Here is a 14,337-nt window from a genome sequence, read left to right as displayed (position 1 = left end):
ACATCCTTTCGGGTGCAGGTGGGGGGAGCTTAATACAGCAGAAATTCATTGTCTTACAGTTCTAAAGGCTAGAAGTCTGAAATCAACGTGTTGGCAGGGCCATGGTCTCTCGGAAGGGCTTAGAGAAGGAGTCTTTCTTACCATTTAAAGCATTTGGTGATTGCCAGCCGACATTCCTCAGCTTCTGGCTTCATACCTCCAATCTCCGCCTCCATCTTCACATGGCCGCCTACCTTTTGTGTCTGTGTCCAAATTTCCTTAGTCTTATAGGGACATCAGTCAATGGATAAGGGCCCACTCTTGTCCAGTAGGATGGACCTTATCTTAACTTGATTACACCTGCAAAGACCCTATTTTTAAATAAGGTCACATTCACAGATTCTGGATAGACATGGATTTGGGGGGGAACACCATTCAGCCCAGTACACCAATTATGTTTGGGGATTTTAACATTCCAGTCTCAGTAATTGAGAGAATGAGTAGATGAAAATCAGTAAGGACGCTATCTACCAACTTGACCTAATTGGCATATATAGAACACTGTAACCAACAATGGCAGAAAGCCCAGTCTTTTCAAGTGCACCTAAAACATTCAACAAAATGGGTCATATAAAAACCAAGTGACAATCAATTCCAAAGGATTTAATTCATACACAGTGTTTTCTCATGAAAATGGAATTAAAATAGAAATCAATAACAAAAGACATATAAAACCCCCAAGTACCTGAAAATAATGAACACACTCTAAATAACACATTTCTAAGTAATTTTGGAATTATACAACAGGCTTCTAAATTTTTTCTGTGTCCAAAGAAGGAATTACAAGGAAAGTTAGGAATATTTTGGACTGAATGTTACTGAAGACATAAGGAATCTAACATCCAATTTTTACAGACTTACATAGACAATAGGCATCTTGTCAACATTTGAAATCAAAAACTGTTAAAGGGATGAGGGTAAGAAGGTATTACCCAATTGCAGTTAGATAAATTACCTTTATATCACTTGTTTTCAGCATACTCTTTTATTTCATTAAAATATTGATTTTTAAAAGTTAGCATCACTACCTGTGTCTTATGGAATTAAACATCCCTTTAGACAGAAACAACCAAGATTTCCAAGCTTTCAACTACTTGGGGAGTTAACTTCATAACTACTTAAAGGAATTTTTTTAAAAATTAGACTATGTACATCCTACCACATATGTGCATACATACATAGTCTATGTTGTGTGTAAAATATAACAAAACAATTTGTTGCAAGGGTTTCTAACCTGTGATCTCCAAGCCCAAAGTCATGATGAGCCTCACTGAATATTCAGATTTTGCAAGTATATGTGTATTTCTCTAGAGAGGGTTCTACAGCTTTCATTAGATTCTTAGCAAAATCTATGAACCCAAAACTTTAAAAACCAGTTTTTAGAGATTAAAGCGTATTTCAATGCTATTCTTTTTTTTTTTTTTTTTTTTTTTTAATTTATTTATTATTTATTTATTTATGTCTGCGTTGGTCTTCGTTTCTGTGCGAGGGCTTTCTCTAGTTGCGGCAAGCGGGGGCCACTCTTCATCGCGGTGCGCGGGCCTCTCACCATCGTGGCCTCTCTTGTTGCGGAGCACAGGCTCCAGATGCGCAGGCTCAGCAATTGTGGCTCACGGGCCCAGTTGCTCTGCGGTATGTGGGATCTTCCCAGACCAGGGCTCGAACCCGTGTCCCCTGCATTGGCAGGCAGATTCTCAACCACTGCGCCACCAGGGAAGCCCCTCAATGCTATTCTTTACTCTCCATATTCTCTTCCCTATAGTGACCTATTGGGGTCTTGGTCTGTTGTTGACATTTTGGATGTCCAAGTAGTGAACAATGCAAAACATGGAGAATAATCCTTTTAATGCAAAGAATGACCAGATGTGATAACATAACACAGCCCTGTTTGAGATTCTTGACTTGTTTAAAATTTAAGTAGCATTACATCTCTTTACAGAACTGGCTTAGAATAAGCATGGAAGCTGCTCTTATGTGGTCTATGAGGCCAAAAAATAAATGCAACTCTGCACATTTTTTATTTGAAAGCATTCACGAATGACATGCAAGGCATAAACGTTGGCCAAAAGCCACAGCTAAGCATTGTGTTAAAAAATACTATTTTGTTTTTAAGCCAAAAACTATTTAGGAATCAGTTCTTCATTTCCTAATTATTAAATTAGGAATAAAATCAGGAAAAAATATATCTAAAGGGATGTTCTTTAAGTATTGCCTTTCAGTTTAATAGCCATGACAACTTTTAAAAATCCAAACAAAATTGATCAACGGCCTATGTAAACAGTCATGTAGGACTGAAGAGGACTCTCCTATTTAGACTAACAAGAAAACTGTGCCAGAGGTAGCTTGGTGAGATGTTGGGAAATAAAATTAATGAAATAGATGTGTACTAGGAGAAATGATTCTACACACATGTTCTGAATGCTTCTGCTTAGATTAATGTTTTCCTGCAAATAAAACTGGTTATCATCTAGTTCAGGTCAAATAATGTAGCTATGAAGATGAATCTACAATAAGCAAGGTATTTGGTCATTCAGAGCCAAGAGATGAGAGTTATTCTAGGAAAATATTAAATGAGCAAAAACACTTTGCAATCTCTAACTACAGCATATATAAAAGGTTTAACCTATGTGACAACAGATAATGAAACCTCAAAACAAATCCAAATTTTCAATGTCCTCAAGGTATGTGTCATTATTAGAGCATGAAAGAAACACATACCTTACTTGACATCCTATTTAAATATATATGACTCTCCTCTATCTCTGAGTAAAATGTTTTTGCCACTCACCCTTAATTATGATGCTAATGTCAATCTTAGAATCCACTTCCATCTTGGAAAGGTTTAGTAAGATATACACAAGTAGGTATCTCTATCTAACAATTTTTTTTTTTTTTTTTTGCCATGCCGTGAGGCTTGTGGGATTTTAGTTCCCCAACCAGGGATTGAACCTGGGCTCTCTGCAGTGAGAGCATGGAATCCTAACCACTAGACCACTGGGGAATTCCCACAAACAAATCTTAATAATTTGCTTGCAGAAGGATAGTCTGGAAATGACATCACAACTAAAGCATCCTCTTTGAATCCAAAGGTCAAGATTTAGCAATGCATTTTTCCCACTATGTGCTTTGCTTCAGGGTGCCATCAGAGATGTAGTTAAAATTAAGAACTGTATAAATGGATATAAGTGGAAGAATTATGAGTCCAGGACAAAAGACACTTAGAAGGCAGTGTCATCTTCTCCTGCTGTCTAAAATTGGTCTCAGGAAAATCCAATGGACAGTGTCATTGCCTCTGATGCTTTCTCTTCCCCACCATCCATGTGTCATAGGGTTAACAAACCCATATTCTCAAGCCATGTTTCCTAACTTAGTCTGACTCTTAAGTACTTCAAGCTGTGAGTTAGGTCCATTTGCTTTTTTTCATTTCCCATTTGGTGATTCCCAAATAACATAGAAGTACAAGCAGGAAAACTAAGGCATCCTGAGAACTGGTGTTTGGCAAACCTAATTATTATCAATGAGGAATCACTTTCTCACAGTTTTATATTAGTTTTGACTAATGTATCAAAGTTGCAAATTCAAAGGCCTATAGGGCCAGGTGGTCCATAGGAAGTCAGCCGAGAACAAAAGTGTGTGGCCCTCATAAAATGGACAATCACTATTCCAACTCACCTGTCACCTATGAAAAGAACTCTAAGTTGGCCTTTTCAAGGTTATTTTCAAGACAGCCTAGATATCTGAATTTTTATGTGAATACTCCTGACTGCTAAATGCACTTACTAATTCCAAATTTCTTAACTATTGTTAAGAAATAGCGAAGACCTGCAGACCTGATATGGCAGCCAATATTTCATGAGTCTGTGACCTCTGGAAAAAGACTTCCTGAAACCAGCATTGGCTATGTGGCCATGTGAATTGGAAAGTGACCACGTCTGTAGGATAGATGAGAAGGCTGCCCTAGCAGCAGCCACTGGGGTCCCCCTTCAAGGTGAGAATTCATTGATTCTGGGTTATAATCATCCTCCCCACATCCAGTACCAGCTCTCAGACAAGGGTGTGGCTTCTGACTTAACCACTGAACAAAGGATCAGGTGTACCACAGTCTGTCAAGACCCAGTGAGACTAGCTTTCTGGATCAACTCCACTATACTGATTTTTTTAATTTAATGTAAAATATATTTTTGTACTTCTAAGTACAAAATCAATTAAAGTTCACTCTAGAAAAGTTAGTAAATACAGATAAACAAAGGGAAATCTCTTTAAAACATTCATATTCCCACTAAGTACCTTGACATAGATCTTTTTAAGTCTCTAAGTGTATATCTTTTTTTAGAAAAATGACATCAAATCAAGTGTACTTTTTTGTAGTGCATATATATGTATCCAAGAAATACTGATTTTTTAGAGGAGTATAAATGCAATTCTTATAAGATTAATTTCAATTCACTTTATTGAACATAAGCACAAATATGTCCATTTGTCAAGAGTACAGTGCTGATGATCAAAAAAAAAAACCCAAAATAAGAAACAAAATGCAAAGCAACCCTCCCCTGCAAAAAGAGCTTTCCTCAAATCACCCACTAATTTAATAAAAGAATTTTCCCAATGTTAAGAAATCTAGGATTATTACTCTATAACGATATAGCCGTATAAATCTAAAGTGAAAATAGATCAAAATACATTCATTATATCATGAGGGATATTATTTAGGTATAAGAACAAAATCTTGGAAAATATAAGGTGTTAATAGTTTAAATAATGAATCTAGAGAGAATGGGAGGGAAAGACAGGAGAGTCACTGCAATTAACTCTGAAAATTCTATACTGTAGTGCATATGTAATTAGGATAAGAAAAAACAAATACAATTTATATATAGTAATATATAATAAATGTATTTATGAATTATATATTAATATAATCAAGTGTATGTTAATAATATAATAAGTAAAATGCCAAGTATTTTTAACTCTCTTCTTTACTAAATCTCCTGCTAATTAAAACTAAGGTAACTTTTTTTTATTAATTTGGAATTTAGCAGTGGTAAAAATTTCTGTTCGCCTTTTCCAAGAGGAGGCTAATTAGTGAAATAAATGACCAGCAGATTAATTGATAGCTGAGAAATGAAAAATCAATTTTTTGTAAGGTTATTTCTGTGTTGAGTATCCCTCTATTATTTGGCCTTCTCTTGACAAAAACTGACTATGTTACAAGAGCACATAGCCAAAAATGAATGAGTTAAAAGCAAACAAGAAAAAAAAAAAAAACCTCATATTATACAGCCAGACAGAGAAATGCTTTTTTAAGAATAGAATTTTTTTCCCTGTCAGCAGCTCCAAATACTAACACAGTCTTGATTTCCAAAAAACTTTCCTTCTTAGATCTGTTTTAAACAAAATCTGATCACTCTAAAAGCAAAACTTTGCAGAAAAACATATATTAGTGGAATTGATATATCCAATAGTCTGACAGTTCCCTCTCAAAGTCATGTGCACCCCAATATTGGGTTCCACTGGCCTAACAAAGAAGACCCACAAAAAAATCTATTGAAGATGCTGTATCACTAATCTTATACTAATATTCAGAAATTATTAGGCCCATCTAAGCTGATATAGCTTTCCATATTTTCATTTGCTTCACATATACAACCCACTGATAAATCTCTTTCCTGCTAAGCATTCTGTTCCCCATTTTTGAGATTACATAAATCAATTTTATGAAATCATCTTGCAATACAGATGCTCCCTTTTCCCAACCCCACATATTCTCATAAAAATTTAACAGGAAAATTTTAAAACATCTCGTCAACATTGTTTTCACAAAGCAACCGTTAGTTATAAACAATCTTTTAGGTCTCAAGGAGATTTAAGATACTTCAAAGACTTGGTCTAAACCCCCTAAATCCAGGTTGCTCTTATGTATTTTCTAAAACATGATATGTTAAGTTTAATGCTTAAAGATTTTTAAGTGTTTTGTTATGCACTGGAAAAGTTTAAACTGATCTCATTCTAAGAAACAGACATTTCTGGAATTTCCATTTTCACTAGTTCTTCTCTTTTCAAAAGATAAAGAAACGTGCCTCTGTTCACTGTTTTTATATAAACGTCTTTGAACTTATTTAAAGAAATCACACATCTCATCTACCCAAGGTAATGTATATTAACATATTTCGATTCATGTTAAAAAAAGAAATTACTCACCACTTAGTTCTTGCAGATGGCCTTCTTGGTTACTCTTCTTATCAGGAAAGAGGCTGATCTGTTTTCTTTTCGTATATCCTATGGGTCAGTGGCAAGAAAAAACAAATAAAGGCCATCTTGATAATTATTAGAAGTTTCTGCAAATATTAACCACAAGAGTCATGCTAATCTGAATTGCTCAGTTAATATTCAGTGGTACATAGTTCAATTTTTGAAATTCGGACTTAAATGACTTATAAAAGCATGCACAATGGTGAGTATTTATTTTAAATTAATAGTCATGGTGTATGTTTTTCCCCCTAAGCTTTAGGTGATAATGTAGACCACGTTTACCCTGGCAGGTTTGGGTTATTTGAATTTTTTTTTTTTAAAAATCACAGTTTTAGAGGGCAGTATTTTTTATTTCACAACAAAGATTCAGTTGGATCTAATAAATAATTCCTCAGCTTTCCACTGTTCTTTGCACTGGTAAGAAGGACCTATAAGCAACAATAATTTATTACGTCTTGTTTTAGTACATATTTTGAAATTTTTACAACTAAGAGGAACACAGATAGTTCTTTAAAGGTTTATTTCCTCTAAAATAAAACAACATGTATCTCTTACCACTGACTGGACATATTCCCCTTAGTTTCAAAATTAGAGAATAAAAGACACAAATGTTTGTCTATTTGTTCTAATGCCAGCTCTGTTTATCCTTGCAAAGTAATGGAAGCTTTAGAGGATTTATTTTCATGCCTATTTTGCCCAATGAGATGTGTAGTCTTCCCACCATATGTGAATACACAGGAGGTGATAAGTGCTCAACCAGACACTGAAAGGTCATCTATAAAAAAGATAATCTTATTGTAAGATTAATTCAGAATCAAAACATGGCTGTAATTATCATTTGCTTTGCGTTTTCTGCGTTTTCAAAATTTTCCAAAGTGAATAAAATGCAGCTATTTTTAAAAAAGAAGAAATTTTGAATCATGGTTTCCCAAAAACTTGTGGCAGATTAAACACCATCAGTTTCCTGGCCCAGCTCTTGAACATATGGAGACAGTAATAAAAATAAAAGGTATGATATCTCCCTCCCCTCAGAGGAAAAAAAATTAAATGGTATTCAGCTGATATTCTGTAACGATTGCTGCTAAAAGAACACCATAATTATAGTGAAAACTGAGTTTATTCTCTCTCCCATTACAAAATTAATACCTTAATAAATTTCGTTTTTTTAAATTTTATCATCCTGAACAAGAAACTTTCTTTTGAGCACTTTTACACCTTGTATTGTTAGTTACTAGAGAGTAGCAAGTTCAAAATCTTTTACTTCTTCTTCTTCTCCTTCTCCTTCTCCTTCCCCTCCTCCTCCCACCACACATGTGCGTGTGTGCGCGTGCACACACACACACACACACACACACACCAAGCACAGAGTTGTATGTCTGGGCACACGGCAATTATTTAAGCAATATTTGACACCCACTGGATAGTCATGATGTTAGTTAGGCAATGACACTCTACCACAGAAGATTCAACTCATAAAGTTAGAAAAAGGATACTTTTTATAGTTTATAAACACTCAGAGCCCAGGTTCCTACAGCGGGAAAATCAGTGTTTACTCCGGTTGCTTTGTCATTTTCTCTATATTTTCTTCAAGATCCAGCCCCCATCCATCAATAGAGTATCTTTAAAAGACTTATATAAGCATTTTGAAATTCCCAATGAGATACATGCTTATTTTCCAATTTCTCATTCCCTTGATAACCTATACAGTATAGTAGCCAAGCTTTTTAACTATCCAGATGATAATAGTAACTAACATAGTGCAAGAAGAGAGAGAGAGAGAGAAGGTGATAAGAATCCTTAGAATAAAATGCAAATTACTTAACCAGATTGCCAAAGACCATGCTATCTCCTTCCCTCTTATATAGACAACAGATGCCTATATTTTACCCTGTATTCATTACATCATTCATTCTCTTATTTATTCACTTATCTTTGTGTCTTTTAAGTTTAATTGGAAGCCAGTAGACAGTCTATACAATGATTTTAGAGACTGATTTGTATGGTACTAATATCAATATATCTATAATAAGATTAATTATTGTATCCTATTCTGAAGACAACTTGTCAGGAGGCCACCTGTCCTGCAATAAGTAAATACCATGGAGTTATAAATCTCTGCATACTTAAGAAGATAAACATATAAAGCTACAAGAAAGACTAAGTTTGTGCATATCCATGAAAGGAAGTCAGGTCTCATTTCTTTTCTTGCAAAGATTATCGGAGAATCATTCTGTAATGACGAATCCTAGGCCTGGGATACCCAGGCTCATCAAATTAACATTTTTCATTGCACTGAATCACCTTCCTACACTATTTAGCACCCAAACATGTTTTGTCCTGGGCAGTACACTTGGAAACAAACTTTCCAAACCTCAGGGGGCTGTTGACTGTGCAGGACCTCTTTTGAAATGCTAGAGCAGGAAAAGGGAGTCAAAAGTTTTGACCAATTAGAAGTTAACGGAATGGAGCGTCTTCAACTGAACTTCATACCCAGGGAGTTCATGTTGCCACGTCTAAAACCCCATTCTCAGGCCACTAATCTCACCCAATTCCAAAGCTACTTCTTGCCTATACATATTTTTAAAAAGAGACCTTAAAATAAAGGATATAGCTTGTGTCTGGATTTAAAACATAAATGCGTTTAATCAAAATGACACAGGAGAGAAAGGGAATTGGAAAGCCCCGAAGTCCTGTTGAATCTCATTGCATTAACTCTAAACCTCACATAGCTCAGGAAAGCCCGTGTTTTAGGTTATAAAAGAGTCAATGACATCTTTTGGGGGAATTATGGTTTTAACCCTACTGCCACTGCTGAGTCTCATTAACTAGAATCTACCTCTTTAAAAGCCTTCTTGCAAATTAGATGAGATCTACTCTATTTCCTTTGAAACCTCATATACATTGAGGTTTTTGCAAAAGTGTTGCAAATGCTACCAAAGGGGATTTTCTTTTTCAGAGTTATCTACAATGATTAACTATTATTAACTACATAGTAACAACAACCAGCTCTATACTGTAACTGACTCTACACAATGTAAACCTTAATTCAGTTGGAATTAGGTTAGTTACATGGTTTCTTAATAGAATCAACTGAATTTCAAAGCTAGTAAACTGTTGTGTGTTACAAATTTGGTTCCATGAAATGTTTGGTTCCAAAAAGGTTTCACATATTCCAGCAGGTGCTACGTGGATCTATGTAATAAATCTATGTAATAAATAATATCGTAAAACAAAAAGATTTTAATACTCATGTTTGGATGTTATAATTAAACATATTATGCAAGTTAGTCTCTCGCAACTGAGGCCACAATCAAAGAGTGGCCCAGTCTTGAGCAGTACTTTATCTACTTTAGTGGGAAGAATGTAAATCCTTAGTTACATAAAAAACAAATAGAAGGAACTCATCCACATCAACCATATCAGCACTGTGTTGAGAGGCAATCAATAAATATCTGTTGGACGTGGCCTTTTTACAGAGAACATGTACAAGTGCTAACTGCTGTCCATTCAATCTAATATCATGCCATCTGTTCTTCTTGGAGTTCTACTTTGCAAACAATGAACGTTTTAAAATACACGTTGGAGCCAGATTCATCACAGTTGCAAGGCAGAACACCATAAGTATTCTACCCAGCCCCTTAAAAATGCAAATGAGCCTGCTGTCATAGAAATCAAGTGCTCACTGATAAAACCAAACCAAAAAAGGCTATAGAGGCTCTGTTTACCCAATGGAAGAGAAAACTAAAGTGTAAAATGAATATTCTGTGGGAATATGAGAATTACAATAGTAAGTAAGCAAGCATACAAGACTTTAAGGTTAGCACAATCAACAACAACAAAATCATCTAAATTGCACCAGATGGAAAGTCCATAAGCAAATATAGCTAGATCCTAATACTTGCATATAGCTTCATTTGGATAACTTTATTAATTTGACTATCTGCAAACAAAAACAATTTTTTTCTGTTTTCCAGTGCCCTTATTTCTACCCGGTTCAAATGAATAGACAAATTAAATAACTCTTTACTCCTACAGTGCTTCTTAGAGATAAATTGTATGAATATGTCATGGAAAACAATTCACAATCTGGTAAATGGGCAGTAAAAAATGGGTTTAGATTTCTATATCTTTCAAGATGGAAAGCAAATTTCCATCTATCTATCACATGAACATACAGATCAAGCAGTGCTTGACACTATATACAATCAAAGCAGAGTGGAGCACAAAAACTTATACACAGGGCTTTCCCGGTGGCGCAGCGGTTAAGAATCCGCCTGCCAATTCAGGGGACACGGGTTCGAGCCCTGGTCCGGGAAGATCCCACATGCCGCGGAACAACTAAGCCTGTGGGCCACAACTACTGAGCCTGCGCTCCAGAGCCCAGAGGCCACAACTCTTGAAGCCCGGGCGCCTGGAGCCCATGCTCTGCAACAAGAAAAGCCACCGCAATGAGAAGCCAGCGCACCGCAACGAGAAGCCAGCGCACCGCAACGAAGAGTAGCCCCCGCTCACTGCAACTAGGGAAAGCCCGCGCACAGCAGCAAAGACCCAACGCAGCCAAAAATACATAAATAAAATAAATAATAATAAAATTTTTAAAAAAAGCTTATACACAAGTGTCCATAGCGGCATTATTCACCATAGTCAAAAAATGGAAACTCTAATGCCCATTAACTGATAAATGGATAAGTAAAATGTAGTATATCCATTCAGTGGCATATTATTCAACCATAAAAGGGGATGAAGTACTGATACATGCTACAATGTGGATGAATTTCAAAAACATTATGCTAAGTGAAAGAATCTAGTCACAAAAGACCACATATTATATGATTCCATTTATATGGAATGTCCAGAATAGGCAAATCTGTAAAGAAAAGTAGATTAGTGACTGCCTAGGGCTGGGGTGAGAAGGAGGGAATGGAAGTGGCTGCTAATTGTTGGGGGTTTCTCTGTAGTGAGGAGGGGAATATTTTGAATTAGACTGTAGTAATGTTTGCACAATCCTGTGACTATACTGAAAAACCTTGAATGGTACACTTTGTGTTGTATGGTATGTGAATTATATCTCAATAAAGTTGTTTCTTTTTTTTTTTTTAAGTAGAGGGGAGGTTTGAGTAATTATCTGGGCTTAGATTTGTTATTTGGAGGCGCAATTGTTTACTTGCTTTTCTAAACAAATTCTATCAAATTCACTAGAAAATTATGTCAACTCTATTTTTTTGAAAAGATAATTATTGTATTTCAAAACTATTTTAAGGAGTTTTTTTTAAATCTCCCTTCTTAAAAAAATCTGAGAAAGTTATAAAGTATGACAGATTTTTTTAAAAATTGTGTGAAAAGATAAAAATCAAAAGTGATACAATGATCAAACGGGCATTATTGTTTTTGTCTTAATCTTTTATTCATTCCTTTTTTGTTGTCATTTTTCTGTTCTACTAGGAGAATAATTTGCTTCAACTTAACCCAAATGAGGCTTTGTTCTCATATTTGTCAGCGTTAACCTGAAGCTAATAATTTATCTTGAGTGGTGTCAAAAAATGACTTATTTTCAGGATAAGTTAATAATATCTGAAATAACACTGTTATGCTCTGTCACCCACCAACATACTCTGGAGTGAGAAAAGAAAATTCAGTTGGTTAACGGACCTTGCACAGTTTAATTGTCAAATAAATTCCATAATGTACAACTCAAAAATCTAATTTGGTAATCCTGAGAAACTCCCTCCTACACCTTGTCCCTCCCTCATGCTCTCTAAAAGGTTCAAGAAACAGCAATTATAACATTGACATCTAGCTCTAATTTGTGGAGTATTTCATATGTCTCCCTTGGTATTCATAAAATTAACCTAGCTTTCCTAGAACCTAGAAGATGTCTTTACAAATTTCATACACTGATATATTCTGCCATTTCTTTTTGGCAGAGAAACAAACTGGAAAACCTTGTAAATGAGAAATACCTCAAGTAACAAAAATCATATGTCACTTTTGGCTCCATGAAGAACTCCAAATCTCTGAAATATGGCAGATCTTTTCCCACAGAAAGATCTTAATGAACTTCCAGTGTAGATCTGTACCTTATCTTTGACCACTGTTTAAACTCCGTCTCTGACTAACAAATCAGGCAAGATCTCCAAAAATGATTTATGAAACGGGAAAATTTCTGCTCAACAGCATTCCAGAAGTTCATGACCATGGGAGTGATGCCACAGTAGAAAGTAAACTATGAAGCGTCACAGATCTTGACTGAAAATTGCACCCACGACAGCTGAGCTAATCTCAAGGTGTTTTAGGTGACAGGGAAATTGAAGTGAGGGCCTTTGGATAGGCTTTGCTCTTTAGCTATCAACCAAAACGAGTTCTGTGAACATTTACTGAAGACCTGAAGCTCTGCTCAGCAGCACAGAGGCAGGGCCAAGCAGAAAACAAATCCAGACCAAGATCTTTGAAAGACAAAAATTTTCAGATGAATTTTCAAATAAAATTACCTAAAAGTATCTGCTATTTCTCCAACAAACTTAAATGTTTAGAAATATAAACACAGCACATAGTTTTTCCGTGTTTTATAAAGCTCAAGAGCTTTACATAATAATCATAGGCATGGCAAATGATTCATAAAGAGTAAAATTTGAAAAATAAATGAGATATTGGATAGAACTGAAAAGCAAAATTTTATAACAGTCACAAAACATTATTGGACTATTAGGTTTTGCTTTTGTGAAAAGAAATGATATAATAATGATTTTATTTGTTCAAATAAAACACACTTGATGCTCTTACAAATGTTTAGGAAAAGAAAGTCTGTCTTTCAACCTCCTGGTGGTAAACATTCATAAAACATCGATATCTTCATCAATGATTCACCTTATACATGAAATGTAAATAATATCTGGGAATAAATCCACTGTAAAATTATGTTACCTAAATCTTTCTAGTTTAGCACCGAAATAAAATGAGTGAGATTTTCTGCTTTCCCCAGCATTTTTTTTTTTTTTTTCCAGTAAGGGTTTTGGAAGCAAATGGAATAGTTAACTTTTACTTTACATATTTTGAAGCTTGAAGACTTGCTGGATCCCTTTATAAAAGCTACCTGTGGACCAATCCTGGGCCTCATGTTCATTTCACAGATGCCAAGAATCTAGGGCTGCACAAAGCAGAGTCCCGGAGACAACGTGTTAAATAGCAATCATCGGGTCTATTAAAGTGGTTCCAAATTGTCCAGCCCTGCACTCAGGATTCACAATAATTCCCGGTGTTGGCGCTGGCTAAGCGACAAGTTGATGGGGCAGAAGGTGGAGAGGAAAATGACCCCGGAAGCAGAGTGTTGGTTTTACACCCGCTGAGTATCTGTTACAAGTGAATTTCCTCTGGCGCCAGCAGGTATTTTGAGCAGGCATCCAGAGGGATCCCAGAGGGGACAGGATAGAAGTGGGGGAGATGGAGCTGGAAGTTTGGGGATCAAAGCTTTAAAAATCTCGGAGGAAACCGGTAAAGATCCTGATTGACTGGCCCAAAAGCTTCAAACGAGATGCGGAAGATATTTCGAATTTCTGAGGCTTAGAGCAGCAGCGGAAGAGGTAGAAAGGTGGGGAGTAAAGAAGATCCCAGAGGAGAGATCTTCAAACCAGGCCAGGGGGGTAAAATTCCGGACAAGTCCACAGGACGATGAGAGGCTTCACCCTCGCTTTTCACCCCGGGGACCCCAAAGGGCAGCTCCAGCCGGCAGATCATGCCAGCGCTCTGGGGCTGGGCTGCCACCGCTCTCTTTGGTCCCAAGTCGCGGGAGAGGAGGCTGCGCCTCCCGGGCGGGCCAGGGGCGCTGAGGTGTGCGCAGAGGCCGCGGCCAGTCTTCCCTGGAGGTCTGGGAGGCAGAGCCTTTAAAGCCCGGCTGCCCGCTGAAGCGCTCAGGAAAAGTGACTGCGATTTATTTGGATTAGTCACTATACAGGTCTGGGGGAGACAGCTATTTATCCGATGCGGGTCCTTGACAAATTGACTGGGCAGTGCTAGAGAGGACAATCCCTCTGACCCCGGGCGGTGCTGGGGCGG

At 36.5% G+C, this 14,337-nt stretch overlaps 1 protein-coding gene across 19 annotated transcripts in view; it reads right to left on the bottom strand.

The window, feature by feature from the left end:
* The window catches only part of LOC309635014 (uncharacterized protein), a 165,887-nt gene that overhangs the window by 84,194 nt on the left and 67,356 nt on the right, over positions 1 to 14,337 (bottom strand). For 14 of the 19 annotated variants that reach the window (XR_014248560.1, XR_014248561.1, XR_014248563.1 and 11 more), the window contains one exon: positions 6,238 to 6,315. Coding sequence is in view for 3 of the 19 variants with exons in the window: in XM_082405762.1 (XP_082261888.1) it covers positions 6,238 to 6,315 (78 nt within the window). In the remaining 16 variants the exon portion in view is untranslated. Of the gene's footprint in view, positions 1 to 141; positions 584 to 6,237; positions 6,316 to 14,337 lie in introns of all 19 variants that reach the window. The other 5 variants (XR_014248562.1, XR_014248566.1, XR_014248564.1 and 2 more) reach the window with 3 other exon arrangements.

This window comes from Balaenoptera borealis (assembly GCF_965194805.1).
Source record: "Balaenoptera borealis genome assembly, chromosome: 9".
NCBI classification, from domain to species: domain Eukaryota; kingdom Metazoa; phylum Chordata; class Mammalia; order Artiodactyla; family Balaenopteridae; genus Balaenoptera; species Balaenoptera borealis.
Note: the sequence above shows the minus strand (reverse complement) of the source record. Positions and strands in the feature narration are given on the sequence as shown.